Below are 16,042 nucleotides of genomic sequence, written 5' to 3'. Positions count from 1 at the left end.
CCATTCCCTGACCTTCTCTACCTATCATGCTGTCTGTGTCCACTGTCCCCTATGGGCTTGGCCAGTTCCAGTTCATCGTGACAGCTTTCCATAGTCACTCCATTCCTCAATGATCGGGCCTTCTAAATTCTTATACAGGCTGTACTTCCACTTGAAACAACTACCTGGCACTGCTACTTCATTTTTTTACGAGTATATACAGAGTCTTCTCCACTGGATTTTAACACCTTCAAAAGCAAAAGCTATGACTGGTATACTGCCCTTTTAGCCCAAAACTAGCAGAGTAGATTTTCCATAAATGTATATCAGTCCTGCACCGGCTTAGCCCTATTAAAATTGCATCTTGTGGTCTGGTAGTACAGCATTACAATGCATAAAAATATAAAAATGATTTTAAATAGATTCTGTAGTCTTTTGTACTACCATTTCAAACTCTGTGTTATCAGAAAACTTGAAAAGTGTCCCTTTCAATATCCTAATAAAACAGTGAGCAAAACAGGCCCAAAAGAAAAGCCCTGTGACATTCCACAAGACACCTGACGGCTGACAAGAGATATATCCAGTCTTCTAGGTGTAGCTCTTCCACATATTCAAACGCCTAAGAAAGGAACATACTGTCAGTAGAATTTTATGGGAGAATGAATGCTTTATTGAAAAATGAGATAATCTAAGTCAATGACATCCACCTTCCTTAAAAGGGTAAAATAAATTGCCATGACTATTTCTTGGTTACCCAACTTTTGTTCCAACTATCGCATTCTTATTTAAATGCCTGCAAATGATCCACCTAAAGACCTGAGTGTCACTTCTTTTCAAAATTTCCACTAAGTTTTTACTCTCTACAGTCTTATAGAATCTTTCTGCTTCTCCACAGTTTCTCAAAGATACCTCTGACAGCACATCTGCCACTTTCTTAAGTACCCTGAAATAGAATCCTGTAGAGCCTGCAGATGGAACACTGCTTTGCCGATACCTTGACTTTGGCCCATGGAGACCCATTTTCAACTTCTGAGCTCCAAAACTAGAACACAATACATTTGTGTAGTTGTAAGCCACCAAGTTTGTAGCAGTTTTTTACAGCAGCAATAGGAAAACTCATACAGTCCCTGATTCAGAAACTCTTGGCTCAAAATCAAGTTCCTTTCTTTCTGCCAGGGTCCTGTGTTTCTTGTCCAGATTCTTGGTCTAGGTTTGGACTCCATTAGCAAACTGTCCTTTAATGCATTCCTGAACCAGTATGCCAAGTTTCAGTGTGTTTCATCCCTCAAGACCCATTATATTCTGTTCCTTGGCCAGTAACAAACTCATACTCCTATATATTTACTTTTATAGTCTCAGCTCCCACATCTACTAGGTTCCCTAGCCCTGCTCTGCTGTAAGCTTGACCTTTAACTGTCCACCTTGCCTTGTTGTGGGATTCTCAGTTTCTTTACTTCCCCTAAATCCATACCATTGCCCTATGCTTACAAAGTACTTAAAATACTAAATCAAAATAAAATGAGGAGAGGATAGCAGCAGGTTTTTTAAGTGAAGAATGGAGAATCAGTAACATTAAACACAAAGTTTTTAAAACACTATAAATTCAAACTGTGTAGCTGCTTTAAATGAATTTATACCTTAATATCTACATGGACCACAAGTCAAGTATTAGCTGGGCCAGTGAATATACAGTTGACCCTTGAACACAGGTTTGAACTGCATGGGTCCACTTACATGGAGATATTTTTCAATAAATACAGTACAGGACTATAAATATATTTTCTCTTCCTTATGATTTTCTTAATTTCTTCTTTTCTCCAGCTTACTTTATCATAAGAATACAGTACATAATACATATAAAATACAAAATATGTGTTAATCGACTGCTTATATTAGCAGTGAGGCTTCTGGTCAACAGTAGGCTGTTAGTAGTTAAGTTCTGGGGGAGTCCAAAGTTATATATGGATTTTTTTACTGCATGGGGGAGGGGAAGAAAGATGGTGACCCTAACCCCATGTTGCTTAAGGGTCAACTATAATTTTAAAACTTTTTAGATCAGGGGTGCCTGGGTGGCTCAGTCAGTTGAGCGTCCATCTTCGGCTCAGGTCATGATCTCACGGTTTGTGAGTTCAAGCCCCGTGTCAGGCTATGAGCCTGGAGCCTGTTTCAGATTCTGTGTCTCCCTCTTTCTTTGCCCCTCCCCCACTCATGCTCTGTCTCTCAAAAATAAATAAGCATTTAAAAAAAATTTTTTTTAACTTTTTAGATCAGAAAAAGTGCCATAAAACTGGATATATTTAAATTCAGCCTTAATATTCAAAGGGTGAATTGGGTGGCAAGGAAAATCCTAAAAATTAAAGACCAGTTAGTTTGAAGTGATTTCCATTTTCAAATGAGTCTATCAGCACTAAAGACAACTCAGGTTCACCACAAAGTCATGCCAAATTAACCTAACATCTGTTTTTGAGAAGAGAATCATGATGACTAATTAATAAGAAGAAATGCTAGGACTAGAGGATAAACAAAGTTTTCCTTGTGAACAGATTCCTGTTTCAAAATCATCAACAGTTTAAAACTTAAACTCTGCAATCTTGGTGGAAACTGAAAACGGTGCAGCCTTTATGGAAAACAAGTAAGGAAGCTTTTTAAGACGTAAAGATAACATTAGCAAGATGACCCAGCAATGCCATCCTTAGGGATATAATTAAAAGAACTCAGTACAGCTTTATTCCCGATAGCCAAGGGGTGGAAGCAACACAAATGTTCATCAACGGGACACTGTTTATGTGGATAAACAAAATGTATATACACTTAACAATGGAACACTATGCAATCTTAAAGAGGAATGCAATTTATCACGAACTACAACCTGCGTGAACCTCAAAGATATCATGCTACATGAAATAAGCCAGTCACAAAAGGACAAATGCGGCACGACTCCACTTATTTGAAGAACCTAAAAGACTCAAAATGAAAGATACAGAAAGTAGAAAGGTAGTGGCCAAGGGCTAGAAGGAAAGGAAATTGGTACTTAATGAGTATAGAGTTTCAATTTTGCAGGATGAAAAAGTTCTAGAAATCTGTGGCACAACAAGGCAAATATTGCACACTATTGAACTGTATACTCAGAAATGGTGAAGATGGTAAATTTAATTTTATGTGTCTTTTACCACAGTAAAATAAACAAAATCTTTTTTTTTTAAACTTTGGACTGAACAAACAAGATGGTTTGTTACAAGAATAAATTTGAGACCTACTGATTCAAAGGCAATAATCATGTGTAAGACCTTGGGAACATGTGCTTTAAGAAAAGGTTGAAGAATAAAAGGGGAGGAGCCATATTTAACTTAAGAAAAGGAAGGCTAAGTGAAACCTGAAAGAACAAACGCAGAGAAGGGAGCCTGAAAGTTATTCTATTGTTTAACTAAACTCAACTTTATTAACTCATTCATTCAACAATGTTTATAGAATGTAAACAGTGTGGTCGCCACTGTTCCAGGTGTTTCTGATGCAATAGTGAACAGAGCAAAGATCCTTGCTTTCATGAAATTTTACACGCCAGTGGGGAGAGATGCACAAACAATAAACATAATAAATGAGCATGGGAGGCTATTTCTAAATGGCTCCCAATGGTCCCGGGTATCACACCTCAGGTAATTCCTTCCCTGCATGTGGACTGGACTAAATAGAATGCAGCAAAGATGATGTCACTTCCAAGATTAGATTATAAAGACTATGACGTCTGTCTTGCTCAGACACTCTTGATCTCTCCTGCTTGCTTGCTCTGGTGAAGCCAGCTTCCATCTTCTGAGCTGCACTGTGGGAAGGCCTTGTGAAGAGGTGAGGAACTGAAGGCGGTGCCAGCCAAAAGCCAGCATTGAACCAAGACCCTCAATCCAATGGCCTACAAGGAACTGAATGGTACCAACAGCCACATGAATGAAGTTAGAATGGATCTGTCTCCAGCTGAGCCTTGAGGTGACTGCAGCCCTAGTCAATACCTTAAATTCAGCTTATGAGAGACCCTGAAGCAGAGGATCTACATAGATTCCTGACCAACAAAAACTATGATAATAAATGTTGTTGTTTTAAGCCACTAAATTCTAGAATGATTATTTTATGCAGCAACATATATTAATACAACATGTTAATTACATGTTAAAAAGAGTTGCAAAAAAAAAAGTAGAGCAGAGAAAAGGTGGGGGTGTGTGAGATACGATTTAAGAAAGGGGTGTTACAAAAACTCACATGTGAATGTTTATAGCAGCATTATTCACAATAGTCAAAAAGTGGAGCAGCTCTTTCTGCTCATGGGTCCTGTCCCCATACTTTAATAAAACCACCTTTTTGCATCAAAAATAATAATAATAGTCAAAAAGTGGCAACAACTCAAATGTCCATCACCAGGTAAATGGATAAATAAAATGTGGCATGTCTCTAATGGAATATTCTTCAGCCACACAAAGAAATGAACCAGTGATCCATGGAAGACTCTCAAACATATTATCCTAAGTGAAAGAAGCCAGTCACAAAAGACTACATATTGTAGGGTACCAATGGATGAAAAGAAAATCTATACAGAAAGAAAGTAGTTTAGCAGTTGCTGGGGCTGGAGTAGGAAGAGAATCACCCATAAGCGGGTGTGAGGGATCTCACTGGAGTGACGGAACCAGTCTCAAACAGGGCTGTGTGCTGGCTGCTCAACTTGGCAACTGTATTAAAAATCACTGAATTGTACATTTAGAGCAGGTAGATTTATGGTAAATTATACCTCAAAAAAGCTGCTTTAAAGCGGGGTGTTAATATAGGCAGATAGAGACTATAACACATGGGTAAAAACTATAAAGGAAGGGTATCAGCCAAGAGAATATCTAGGGAAAAGAAGGTAGAGGAGGGAAAGGCATCCAAAGACCCTGGGGCAGCAGCGCACCTGTGTGTCTGCAGCACAGCAAGGGTGTCAGCATGGCTGGACTTGGAAAGTTCTAGGCGGGAGAGTAAAAGAATGAAGTGAGAGAAGCAAGGATGGGTAGAGTATGGTGGTGACGGCAGCACGTAAGGCCTTTTCACGTCCATGGGCTTTTGCCATTCGAGAAAGGGACAGGAGATAAAAGTTCTGCACAGAGGAGAGATATGACCTGACTTGCATTTTAAAAAGATCTGACAGTGCTCCCTTGAGCAGCACAAACACTAAAACTGGAACAATACAGAGAAGATTAGCATGGCCCCTGGGCAAGGATGACATACAAGTTTGTGAAGCGTTCCCTAATTTTATAACTAAATATAAACATAAAAAGATCCTACAAAGTAGAAAAATGATAAAAGGAGATTATAAAAGGGTCCATACAAGCTAGCTACCGCCAGAGTTGCTGACCTCTCTGATCTGACTGGGATACTGAGATGTTTTACATTGAAAAGGAGGGGATGCTTGTGTCTCAAAACGTGGCCTGTGTGGCCCGCACCAGACTCTGGTCCAAGGGGGCCTGTTCTACAGGGAGGTCCTGAAGTTCCACCTCTGACGTGTGAACACCTGGCGCTGAGGGGTGAGACTCTAAATTCTACACACTTCCCAGGAGATGACTTTTGAGAAGCATAATGAACCAGAGGAACACTCAAGTCCCTTCAAACTCTAAATTATGAGAAAGTATACAGGCAACCAAAACCACGCTTGTCTAGGGAAATGGCTGGGGGTTACTATAAATGAACATTCGAATTGATTATTTTATTACAGACAAAGTGCCTTTTTTTCCCCATTCTCGAAAATCCTTACCCAGTTGTTTTTTTTCCCAGCATAAATTTCCATGTTCTCTCCATATTGTGGCTCTTCCAGTAACGTCTGGTACTCAAACATGAGGCGGGAGCTCTCACGGAGGCGGCTGCACTGGAACTGGTGATACTGTTGCACAAGCTCCTTCACCACAAGTAACAGACATTCAGGATTTGAAGGATTCCAGGAGGCAAGGTTCTGCAGAAACCATAAATAAAAGACCGGTTGAAAAGGAATTTTCATACAAATCCAGTATCCCACCAGCACATCAACATAGAGGAAAACAGTGATGAAAATCTAAGAGGAACAGACTATGCTTAATTAGCGATAAACTCAGAACTTAAGTTATGAAGGTCTTTTGAGCTTGGTGACTTCTCCTGTCTCTGAAAAATCCTTGCAGAAAATCAAGGAGGGATTCCATCATGAGGAGGCAGTGAAGTGTGAAGCAGGGTAGTAACAAAACAAGAAACCTAGATACCCTAGAACATCATCATTTTAGTCCTGGGAGACTTAATTTCCTTCTTATTCTTTTACAATTTTAATTTTTTTCAACCTGCACATAAATCCAGCATTATATGCTAACATCATTCAACCCAGATCCACGGACCATCTGCATCTATAATACCAGATATAAATAAATGCTCTGTAAACACTGGAGCCCCACAGAAATACAAGCACATCGATGATGGGTTGATCTAGAAATGATAGGAATGGAGTAGAGAAGAGAGAAAATAAGCTAGGAAATACAAGGTTGAGAGAGAGGAAGGAAATGGCTGTGAGGGCTGCCGACCAGGAAAGTAGGTGGGAATGGGGGAGAGATTTGGTAAGCATACAGTCCTTGTTAAGCTCACATTCATTCATTCAACAACAGCTATCAAATGCCTATGATTAAGAATCAGCCACTGTTCTAGGCAGTAAAGAAAACAAACCAAGCCCTTGCTCTCCACGAGCTTACATTTTAGTGGCCAAAATAAACAACAAACAACGAACTACATCAGATGATAATAAATGCTACTGAGGACAAAACAGCATGTATCTCAGAAGCCTAGTGAAAGGAGTGGCTCAAGGAGAAAGAGGTGATCAGCTGTGTGAAATGGTGTTGACACGGTGAGTACGGAGGTCTGAGAGCTGACCGCTAGGTCCAGTGACACACCCATCAATAGCATCCATAACAGGCGCTTTTGACAAAGTAAAGTGTGACCGTCGAGGGTTCAAGAGAGAATGGGTAGAAACTGCACATAGCTAGTATAGATGATTCAAACTGGTAACCAGAGGGGAGTGTGGGGTCAAGGGAAAGTTCTACTCAGGGATTTGCAGCCTGCTGGAATGTCCATGTAGAGAAAGGGGGGACTTATGGGGGTGGGGTCCAAAGAGCAGAAGGAAAGAAAGCAAATAGGTAGACAGGGATGGGATCTCTGAGAGGGCTGGCTTTAGAAACGAGCACAGAGAGCCCATTGACAGAAACAGGAGGAAGAGCCAAGTGAAGGAGTAGGAGCGCAGGCAGGTTGTTGTGTGAGGTGACAGGAGCCTGTCGCCAACTTCTCTCCTTAGAGCTTGTATGTTCTCCTTGAAACAGGAAGGACGGTCATCAGCTGGGAGTCAGGAAGAAGGAAATGATATTGGAGAAGAAAGTGTGAACTAGTCATTTGAAAGAGTCATTCAGAAGAATAAATGTACTGGGGAAATGTAGGAGGAATTCCAGATAGCACTAAAAGCCCCACTGGGGTTAGAGGTATGGTTTTTAAGTGAGACCAATTAGCATAAATCCCACTGCCTGGGTGCAAAGGTGAAGTGAGAGGAATTTGGATTTAACAAAGCTTGGGACTTTGCCAGAAAAGCACAATAGAAAGAGAGGCAAAAGATCTTAGAGGGTTTGCAAAAGAATGATTATAATTATGGACCATGGGTGTTAAGTCAGGAAAAAGCCACGCAAGTTTATAAGGGAGTGGGGCGGGGGGGTAGTGAAAGGGTAGAAGGACCAATGGTCCTGGGTTTTGTGGGTCATGAGGTATTACCACATGGGGGAAGGGTTACCTAATAGGGAAAATACATAAACCTGAACTAGGGCTACTGCAAATCCAAGGACAGTAAGTAGAATAAGAGTGACAAATGTAATAAAAGCCTGCTAGGCTGATGCTCAATAGGATGAGGTTTGCTCCTCCAATTAGGTCAATCAGTAGGTGTCTGGCAGTAACACTGGCAGTTAATCTTACAGCTAGTGCTATTGGCTGAATGAAGACTAACGGTCTTGATAACTACTAACATAGGAACGAATAGAATACAAGAGTTGCTGGAGATGAAATACTGAAAAGAATGCCTTGGAAAGATGGGACGTGTGGTCAGAGGAGAGGACAGTTGCAACCGGGAGAACCGAGATGAATCTGTAACTGGTACTGACAGGGTACGGAGTACTACAGGGAGTGTGCCTGGCTCGAAGAATCATTTATGTGAATATTAAATCATATATTTGGAGAATTTTAGGGAAAAGGGAATGACGATTTCCTTGGTAGCAGCATTGAAGAGCAAGGAGAACACCTACCACACCTCCAGATTCTGGTTCAACTGGGATAATCTGAGGTATGTCTGGGGTATTGGGGTGTTTGTTTTAATTATAGCTTCCCAAGTGATTCGAATGCACAGGAAAGGCTAAGAACCACTAACTTGGAGGAAAAAGAATTACAGAAGAGGTTGGAGGCATCTAGGACTCTACTGATAACAGACCACCTTAATACCCCCAAAACATTCAATCTCTAGAAATTTAGCATCAATAAAGGAGAACCCCTATTATACTACAAATGTTCAATAGGTGATAATTATATAGCTTGCCAAGTGCTATACAAATTCTAAGAACTTTTCATACGTTCAAGTTAGTCCACAACACAACCTTACAAGTTATATTAACCTTCACACACGAGGCAAAAAGTAGTTCAATATCTTGTCCAAGGTCATAGAGACATTAAAAAAATAAAGTTGAGTTTCAAATTTAAGCAATTTGGCTCCAAGTCCCTGCTTAAGCACTACACTACAGGTTCTCACACATTTTGGTCTTGGAAACCTTTTACGCTCTTTAAAAAAAAAAGTACTTAGAACACCAAGAGCTTCTGTTTATATGAATTATAGGGATTAAATTTACCGTATTAAAAATGAAAACCAATAAATTTTAAAAATATTTATTAATTCATGTTAAAAAACCTACTAATTGTTAACATAGAAAATATTTTTAATGAAATCACTATGATTTCAAGAAAACAGCACAGTATTGTTTTATATTCTTGCAAATCTCTTTAATGTCTGGCTTAATAAAAGAGCTAAATTCTCATATCTGCTTTTACATTCAATGTTGCAATATGTTGTTCTGGCTGAAGTAGATGAAAAAAATCCAGCCTCACTCATATGTGTACTTTAAAAAGAGAGGAGTATTTTAATAGCCTTGACAAATAATTCTGGATAGATTCTTCTTGGATACTATACCAAAACTCAACAAGTGGTAGTTTCTTAAAGGTTAGTTACAGTGTGGAAGCTGAAACTATATTCATAAAAGTTTCATGCTCTTACATTAAATTCCATCAATCTATCCTGCACTTCGAACATATCATTTACTTATGTATGATTTTGTACCATCATGATTTGGCCTTTTGGAAAATACTGATTCACTGAGTTATACAATCTTCTAAATTTTGACATGTTTCATTTATATAATACCAATAGTCACGTACCATAACTAATCTCACCAAAAAAGTCTTCTATCAAAAGAAAACAAACGAAAGGTAAAGAAATGCATTCTTTAAAAGGACAGCAATTATTCTGGTCTACTGAATGGGTTGATTTACAGGCACTAAATGACAATGGAGAATCACAAAATGTTCTTTTATTTAGGTCTTAAGGGTAGTTCAAATAAAGGCTTGATAAAGACAGGAAAATGATCTTCATCATACAGTGAATGAAAGACAGCCCTAACTATGAACTGATTTGATAAGAAGACTACAAAGCTCTCACTGGCAAACCTCTTGACTTCAAGATTCTGAAAATTCCTTTTAAGCTACTCAAGAACACAAAGTACCAATAGGATATAACAACACAGTACAAAACTTTAATGATCATTATGTAGTTTGCTATACATTTCTTCCAGAGTTTATCACTAAATATTAATAAGAAAAACAGGCAATCTTCCATTTCTTGGTCAAGGAGTCAAGTCCCTATTCAAGGACAAAAAGAAAAAACTTTAGTTGCTTAAAGTTCTATTTTTTTCAACTTTATCATTTTCTTTAGCTGTGTGGAAAGTTACAAGCCTATATCCCACAATTTAAAAAAAGAAAGAAAATTCTAAAAGCATATAAGCTGGCAAACATCTCTTACCAATTTGAATTCACGTCAAGTAATTCAACCTAATTGTTAAATGCATAAAGATATGCCAACAAGTCCCTTTCCATTAAAATGCAATCTCCCAATATATGGAAATGCATTTGACCTCTTTGGCCATTCAGTGCACACTTGACTGGGAAATGACTTAGCCAAAAAACATCCTCATCAGGGGAGGTAAAAATAGGCTCAACAAGATAAAAATCTCCCCACCATTGCTATATGACCATTTTTACTTAGGTAATTTGTGGTTGGAACCATTTTGTTTAGAAGAGAACACAGAAGATATTACAAGATTGTGATCACTTCCTAACACTAGGACATATTTTAGAAACAGTCTAACAATGAAGGATGTTGGCACTTTCCGCTCTCTTGAGTCGAGTTAGATGTCCCAAAAGTTTCTTCAGGAAGCATGCAGGCCAGCGCCTGGGGATAGGGGCTAGTGGGATGGTGCAGCTCAAGGAATAAATTAAGAGGCCTCTTTAGAAAAAAGAGAAATAAATACCTCTGTCTATATTACTATAGATATAGATAGATAAAATACATAGTACGTATAATTCTATATATACTAAGTTCTTATTCTACTTTTGGTAATGCATGAAAGAAAAAATCTGATATGAGGATGGCCATAAAAAGAAAAAAGAAAAGAGAAAAAAGATTTCAAAAATGAGGAATGAGGGATGCCTGGGTGGCTCAGTCCATTAAGTAGCCAACTCAATTTCGGCTCAGGTCACGATCACACCCTAGTTCGAGCCCCACATCCACCTGTGCGCTGACAGCACAGAGCCCGTTTGGGGTTCTCTCTCTCTCCCTCTCTCTCTATGCCCCTGCCCTGTGCACACACTCTCTCTCTCTAAATAAATAAATGAACTTTAAAAAAAAATGACGAATGAAAAACACATTAGAAAAAAGCAATAAAATACAATGAAAGTAAAAAAGACAAAAGCAAAAGAATTATTATTATGACACTTTATTCACTCTCACTAAACACTGATGAAGCAAATCAGGGAAGGTGTGATGTCAGCTCTTTTTAAAGACTGGTTAACCAGAGAGGCTGGCTAACTCTGGTGATAATTCAAGTGCAGACAAGCAACAATGTAGAGTGTAAATCTGCCAATCCTCTCTTCAGTTCCCTGAAACATCGGCTGCTAACCAAACAGTTCGTACCTGCCTCTCAACAGCCATGACCCATCTCACACCTGGTGCTAATTCAGGATTCTCCACGTTGGCTGCCCTGCCGAGGCTGCCTGACTTAAGCGATATTCCTGCTCCCGGGACTCTCAACCTTCCCACATTTCTCTCTCATCAACACACTCCACTGCACACCTATGATCCCAAAGCAATGGTCCCACAATCTTGAACATGCCCAACCAATCCTCAGTTTCTTTACAGCTTCCTTATGTCAGAAACATAGTGATGGATATTGTTTTCAGAGGCCTTGGTCACCCTCAATTCACATTTCACTTACTGAAAACATGGCTTCTCAGCCATACTGAGTTAAATTTAGACACATCAATCAGTGAAAAAAGTTGGGAAACAATGTACTAAGTTCCTATCTTTGGGGAGAGAGAGGAGAAAAACAAGCAAATTACCAAATGAGCCCTGGGACCCATCACTGTAACTAATGGAGAGAAAAGAAATCTAAGGGGAAAAATCTGTCTTTAAAAAAAATAGATCTCATAACAAAAAATTTCCATTAATAAAAGGAATTTTACCTGACACTTCATATTACGAAATTTTGCTCTGTCTAGCATTTAGATAAAATAGAAATCAAAACTGATTAACAACATATGAAAAGTATGCAACCTTATTAATAATCAAAGAAATGTAATATTTCTGGGTTCTTTTTTGTAAACTAACTTTTCATTGAAAAAATAATATGTACACATGGTAAAAGAAACAGCACTTTCCCAATAGCATAAAAGAGTATCAACAACTAAAGTTAAGCCTCCTTCACCGCTTATATTATTAGATTCCTCCATTCCCCAAGAAGACTAGACTTATCCCCAAGAGAGTGCCACGCTGGGACTGTGTAAGGCACCAACATCTGGCCCTTCTTGGGTATTCCTAGATCACCTCTAGCTCTGCTAACTGTGCACCTTCTCCCCACTCCTTAAAGCTACATACTATGGCTCCCATGGTTCAACTAACCTCTCTTGAATCAGGTGTTAATTTGAACTCAGCAGCCTGACGTTTACTCCAAGATAGGTCCCTGGCCCCATAAAGTGTTCCTTGCTCTCTCATGGGACTCATGATTTGGCCAGCCCATTACTTCTTAAGCAAACAGCTAATGCTAGTGAGGATACAGTCTAATGGACACTTTTACACATGAGAGTGAAAATTGATATAGCAGTTTGTTTTTTTCAAGAATCATAAAAGTGTTCATTCTCAAAACCTCTTAGAAGTACTATTTCCGGGAATCTATCTAAGAAAAAAATAAGGGGAAAGCATCACAGACAAAACATGTACAGTCATTTAAAATATCATGAAACTGCAGATAACCTACATGCCTCATAAGAAATAGTTGAAAAACTGTTACACTCATTCAAAGGAATAATATGCAGCCAATATGTTTACAAATACTGTGCAAGAGTATAGAAAATACTATTAAATACTGGCAAAATGTTAAGTGAAGACAGAAAGAAAACTACATATACATTATAATCTTAATTTGATTGTCCCCATCCCCTCCTGAGCCCCTACACACCAAAAACCATCTGTGCATAAAAAATTTAACTAGAAAAAATGTTAACAACTGATGTCTACAGTTGGGAGCTACTTAGAAAAGTTCTTTTTTCCTTCTTCCTAATGTTCTATATTTTCCAAATTTTCTAATTGTATGGTTATACATATTTATATAAATGTGTATATGTGCACAAAAATAACACATGCACACACTTTCATAATGGAAAACTACAAATTTAAAACATTAGGGGTGCCCAGGTGGCTAAGTTGGTTAAGCGTCCGACTCTTGGTTCCGGGTCAGGTCATGATCTCACGGCTCATGGGTTCGAGCTTAGTGTCAAGCTCCGTGCTGACAGTGCGGAGCCTGCTTGGAATTCTCTGTCTCCCTCTTTCTCTGCTCCTCCCATGCTTACTCTCCATCCTTCTCTCTCTCATATAAACAAATAAACATTAAAAAGGTAGAATAGTGTACTTTAAATGCTTCATTTCAAACTGTTTTTGCAATCTCAAGTTTAAGAAATTCTACTTGCCATTTACAAATTTTATGAGGACAGACTTCAATTGTCGCTTTTTATCAACTTGAAGTTACCCAGTTCCACAGCCTTCTGGAGAACAAATCTTGCATCACTTAACCCTAGATAAATATGCTTTAAGTAACCTTGAACTGTTTCTTAAATTCCAAACCTCACACAACATTTCCAGAAAGCTACTGCAATATGCTATAATGTAATGGCAACAGTTGTAAGAATTCATTATGCTTCTCTCAACCAAAATTCTTTTGTGTTGCATTCCTCTGAATGGAAGTCTTAGGAAATGACCGATGACATTTTACATTTCTAACAGAGCTATAACTGGACAGCATGAATTTTTTAAGTATCACTTCATCTAGAGGATACAAAAGATAGAAATAAATTTTCTAACTGACCTATTTGTAAGAGGACCACATATTATCAAAAATGAATGTCTACACTGTGTTCATATCCCCTCTAACACATCACCTAAAATAGCTGAAATGAAATTATTTTAAACTTTTTATACTTTTCTAAAATACAGCAACTTCCTAAAGTAGAGTTAACATAGCATGACGTTTAAGGGTGGGTGACAGGGAAACTGAATTAAGAGAAGCTAACTTTGGGTCTACACAGAGCAAGTCTATGCCTACCTCCATACAACTACCCTCCACACATTTATAGTCATGTGGCTAACAAAAAAGCCAACACAGCACTCACAAGTACATCTCTTGTAGTTAACTTGTAATTAATATTCTGCATTTTATTTTTGAGAAAATTCAACTGTTAAGAACAAACAGGTGGGTGGAAGGGGAGATACCCTGCAGTTGCATTCTGCTCCACCAGAATTCGTAGGGTACCACAGAAATAAATACTGGTAACACAAAAAAATTAAATAGGGTCATTTTGTAATCCTCAGTGGCTTTATTTTCAAATATTCTACTATCTTCATCCTTATAAGCAGGGCCTATTGAGTCTGAGGTCTGAGATTGTTGCCACGATATTTTGAAGTTATTGTTAATGACGGTCTTTGAAAACTCAGTGGGTTCTGGGAAGTATAGAAAAGCTCATTGGAAAGATACAAATCTCTGACATCCAAATAAACAAGTAAGGAGACATCCAATCTAAGGCCATTTCTGGAATTAATATGAGCTATTAAAGGTACTCCTAGAAGTAGTTAGATTAAATCTTCACTCCTACTTAGGAAGTGGATATGACAAGTAAACTGAATATACACTGGTGAAATAAGGTGACGTGCTACCTGTGTTCAAGGGCTACTGAGGGAGGAGTAGAAGGCACTCCAGACCTTTCAAATCCTGCTTTAACCAGAATACCGCTACTATTCTGGTTTTGGTTTGGTTTGGTTTGGTTTGGCTCTTGCTTTGGTTTTGTTTACCTAAGATATTATCTGAAAAAAAAATTGTGTTGGAAAATGGGTCTCAGTAAATACTTTGGTGAAATCTTATGCTCCTTTTGCCCTTCCTATCTGTGACCATCATCATCTTGAAACCAGAATCCCAGATAAGAGGGAGCATGACCCATAAAATGACTTGAGGACCTACAAGAAGATGGGCTACCACTGTTGTTTAACATAGTGCTGGAAGTCTTAGCATCAGCAATCAGACAACAAAAGGAAATAAAAGGCATCAGAATTGGCAAAGAAGAAGACAAACTTTCACTTTTCACAGACGACATGATACTCTACATAGAAAACCTGACAGACTCCACCAGAAGCCTACTAGAACTGATTCATGAATTCAGCAAAGTTGCAGGATACAAAATCAACATACAGAAATCGGTTGCACTTTTATACACCAATAATGAAGCAACAGAAAGAGAAACCAAGAAACAGATCCCATTCACAATTGCACAAAAAAACATAAAATACCTAGGAATAAACCTAACCAAAGATGTAAGAGATCTGTATGATGAAAATTATAGAAAACTTATGAAGGAAATTGAAGAAGACACAAAGAAATGCAAAACATTCCATGCTCATGGGTTGGAAGAATAAATATTGTTAAAATATCATTACTACCGAAAGCAATCTACACATTCAATGCAATCCCAATCAAAATTGCACCAGCGTTCTTCTCAAAACTAGAACAAACTATCCTAAAATTTGTATGGAACCACAAAAGACCCCGAACAGCCAAAGTAATATTGAAGAAAACCAAAACGGGAGGCATCACAATCCCAGACTTTAGCCTCCACTACAAAGCCGTCATCATTAAGACAGTGTGGTATGGGCACAAAAACAGACACACAGACCAATGGAATAGAACAGAGAACTCAGAATTAGACCCACAAATGTACGGCCAACTAATCTTTGACAAAGCAAGAAAGAGTATCCCACGGGGAAAAAAAAACCAGCCTCTTTAACATATGGGGCTGGGAGAACTGGATAACAACATGCAGAAGAATGAAACTAGATCATTTTCTCACACCATACACAAAAATAAACTCAAAATGGATAAAGGACCTGAATGTGAGACAAGAAACATCAAAACCCTAGAGGAGAAAGCAGGAAACAACCTCCTTGACCTCAACTGCAGCAATTTCTTACTTGACACATCCCCAAAAGGCAAGGGAATCAAGAGCAAAAATGAACTATTGGGACCTCATCAAGATTAAAAGCTTCTACACAGCAAGGGAAATAATCCATAAAACTAAAAGGAAACTGGTGGAATGGGAAAAGATAGTTGCAAATGACAAAGAGGACATCCAGATGGCCAACAGACACATG

The 16,042-nt window shown here is 38.5% G+C and overlaps 1 protein-coding gene and 1 non-coding gene across 6 annotated transcripts in view; one reads left to right on the top strand and one right to left on the bottom strand.

Annotated features, from left to right (window-relative positions):
- BABAM2 (BRISC and BRCA1 A complex member 2) overlaps positions 1-16,042 on the bottom strand; it is a 401,061-nt gene that overhangs the window by 273,303 nt on the left and 111,716 nt on the right. For all 5 annotated transcript variants that reach the window (XM_039238505.1, XM_039238507.1, XM_039238509.1 and 2 more), the window contains exon 5: positions 5,747-5,941. In XM_039238505.1, the coding sequence (XP_039094436.1) occupies positions 5,747-5,941 (195 nt within the window). The remainder of the gene's footprint in view (positions 1-5,746; positions 5,942-16,042) is intronic.
- Positions 5,143-5,249, top strand: LOC120235945. The gene has a single exon (XR_005529546.1). It is a non-coding gene; the product is annotated as a U6 spliceosomal RNA (small nuclear RNA).

The sequence above is a fragment of the Hyaena hyaena genome, unplaced genomic scaffold (assembly GCF_003009895.1).
Source record: "Hyaena hyaena isolate Hyena2069 unplaced genomic scaffold, ASM300989v1 scaffold_140, whole genome shotgun sequence".
NCBI classification, from domain to species: domain Eukaryota; kingdom Metazoa; phylum Chordata; class Mammalia; order Carnivora; family Hyaenidae; genus Hyaena; species Hyaena hyaena.
The sequence above is the reverse complement of the archived record's forward strand: the minus strand, read 5'-3'. Positions and strand labels throughout refer to the sequence as shown.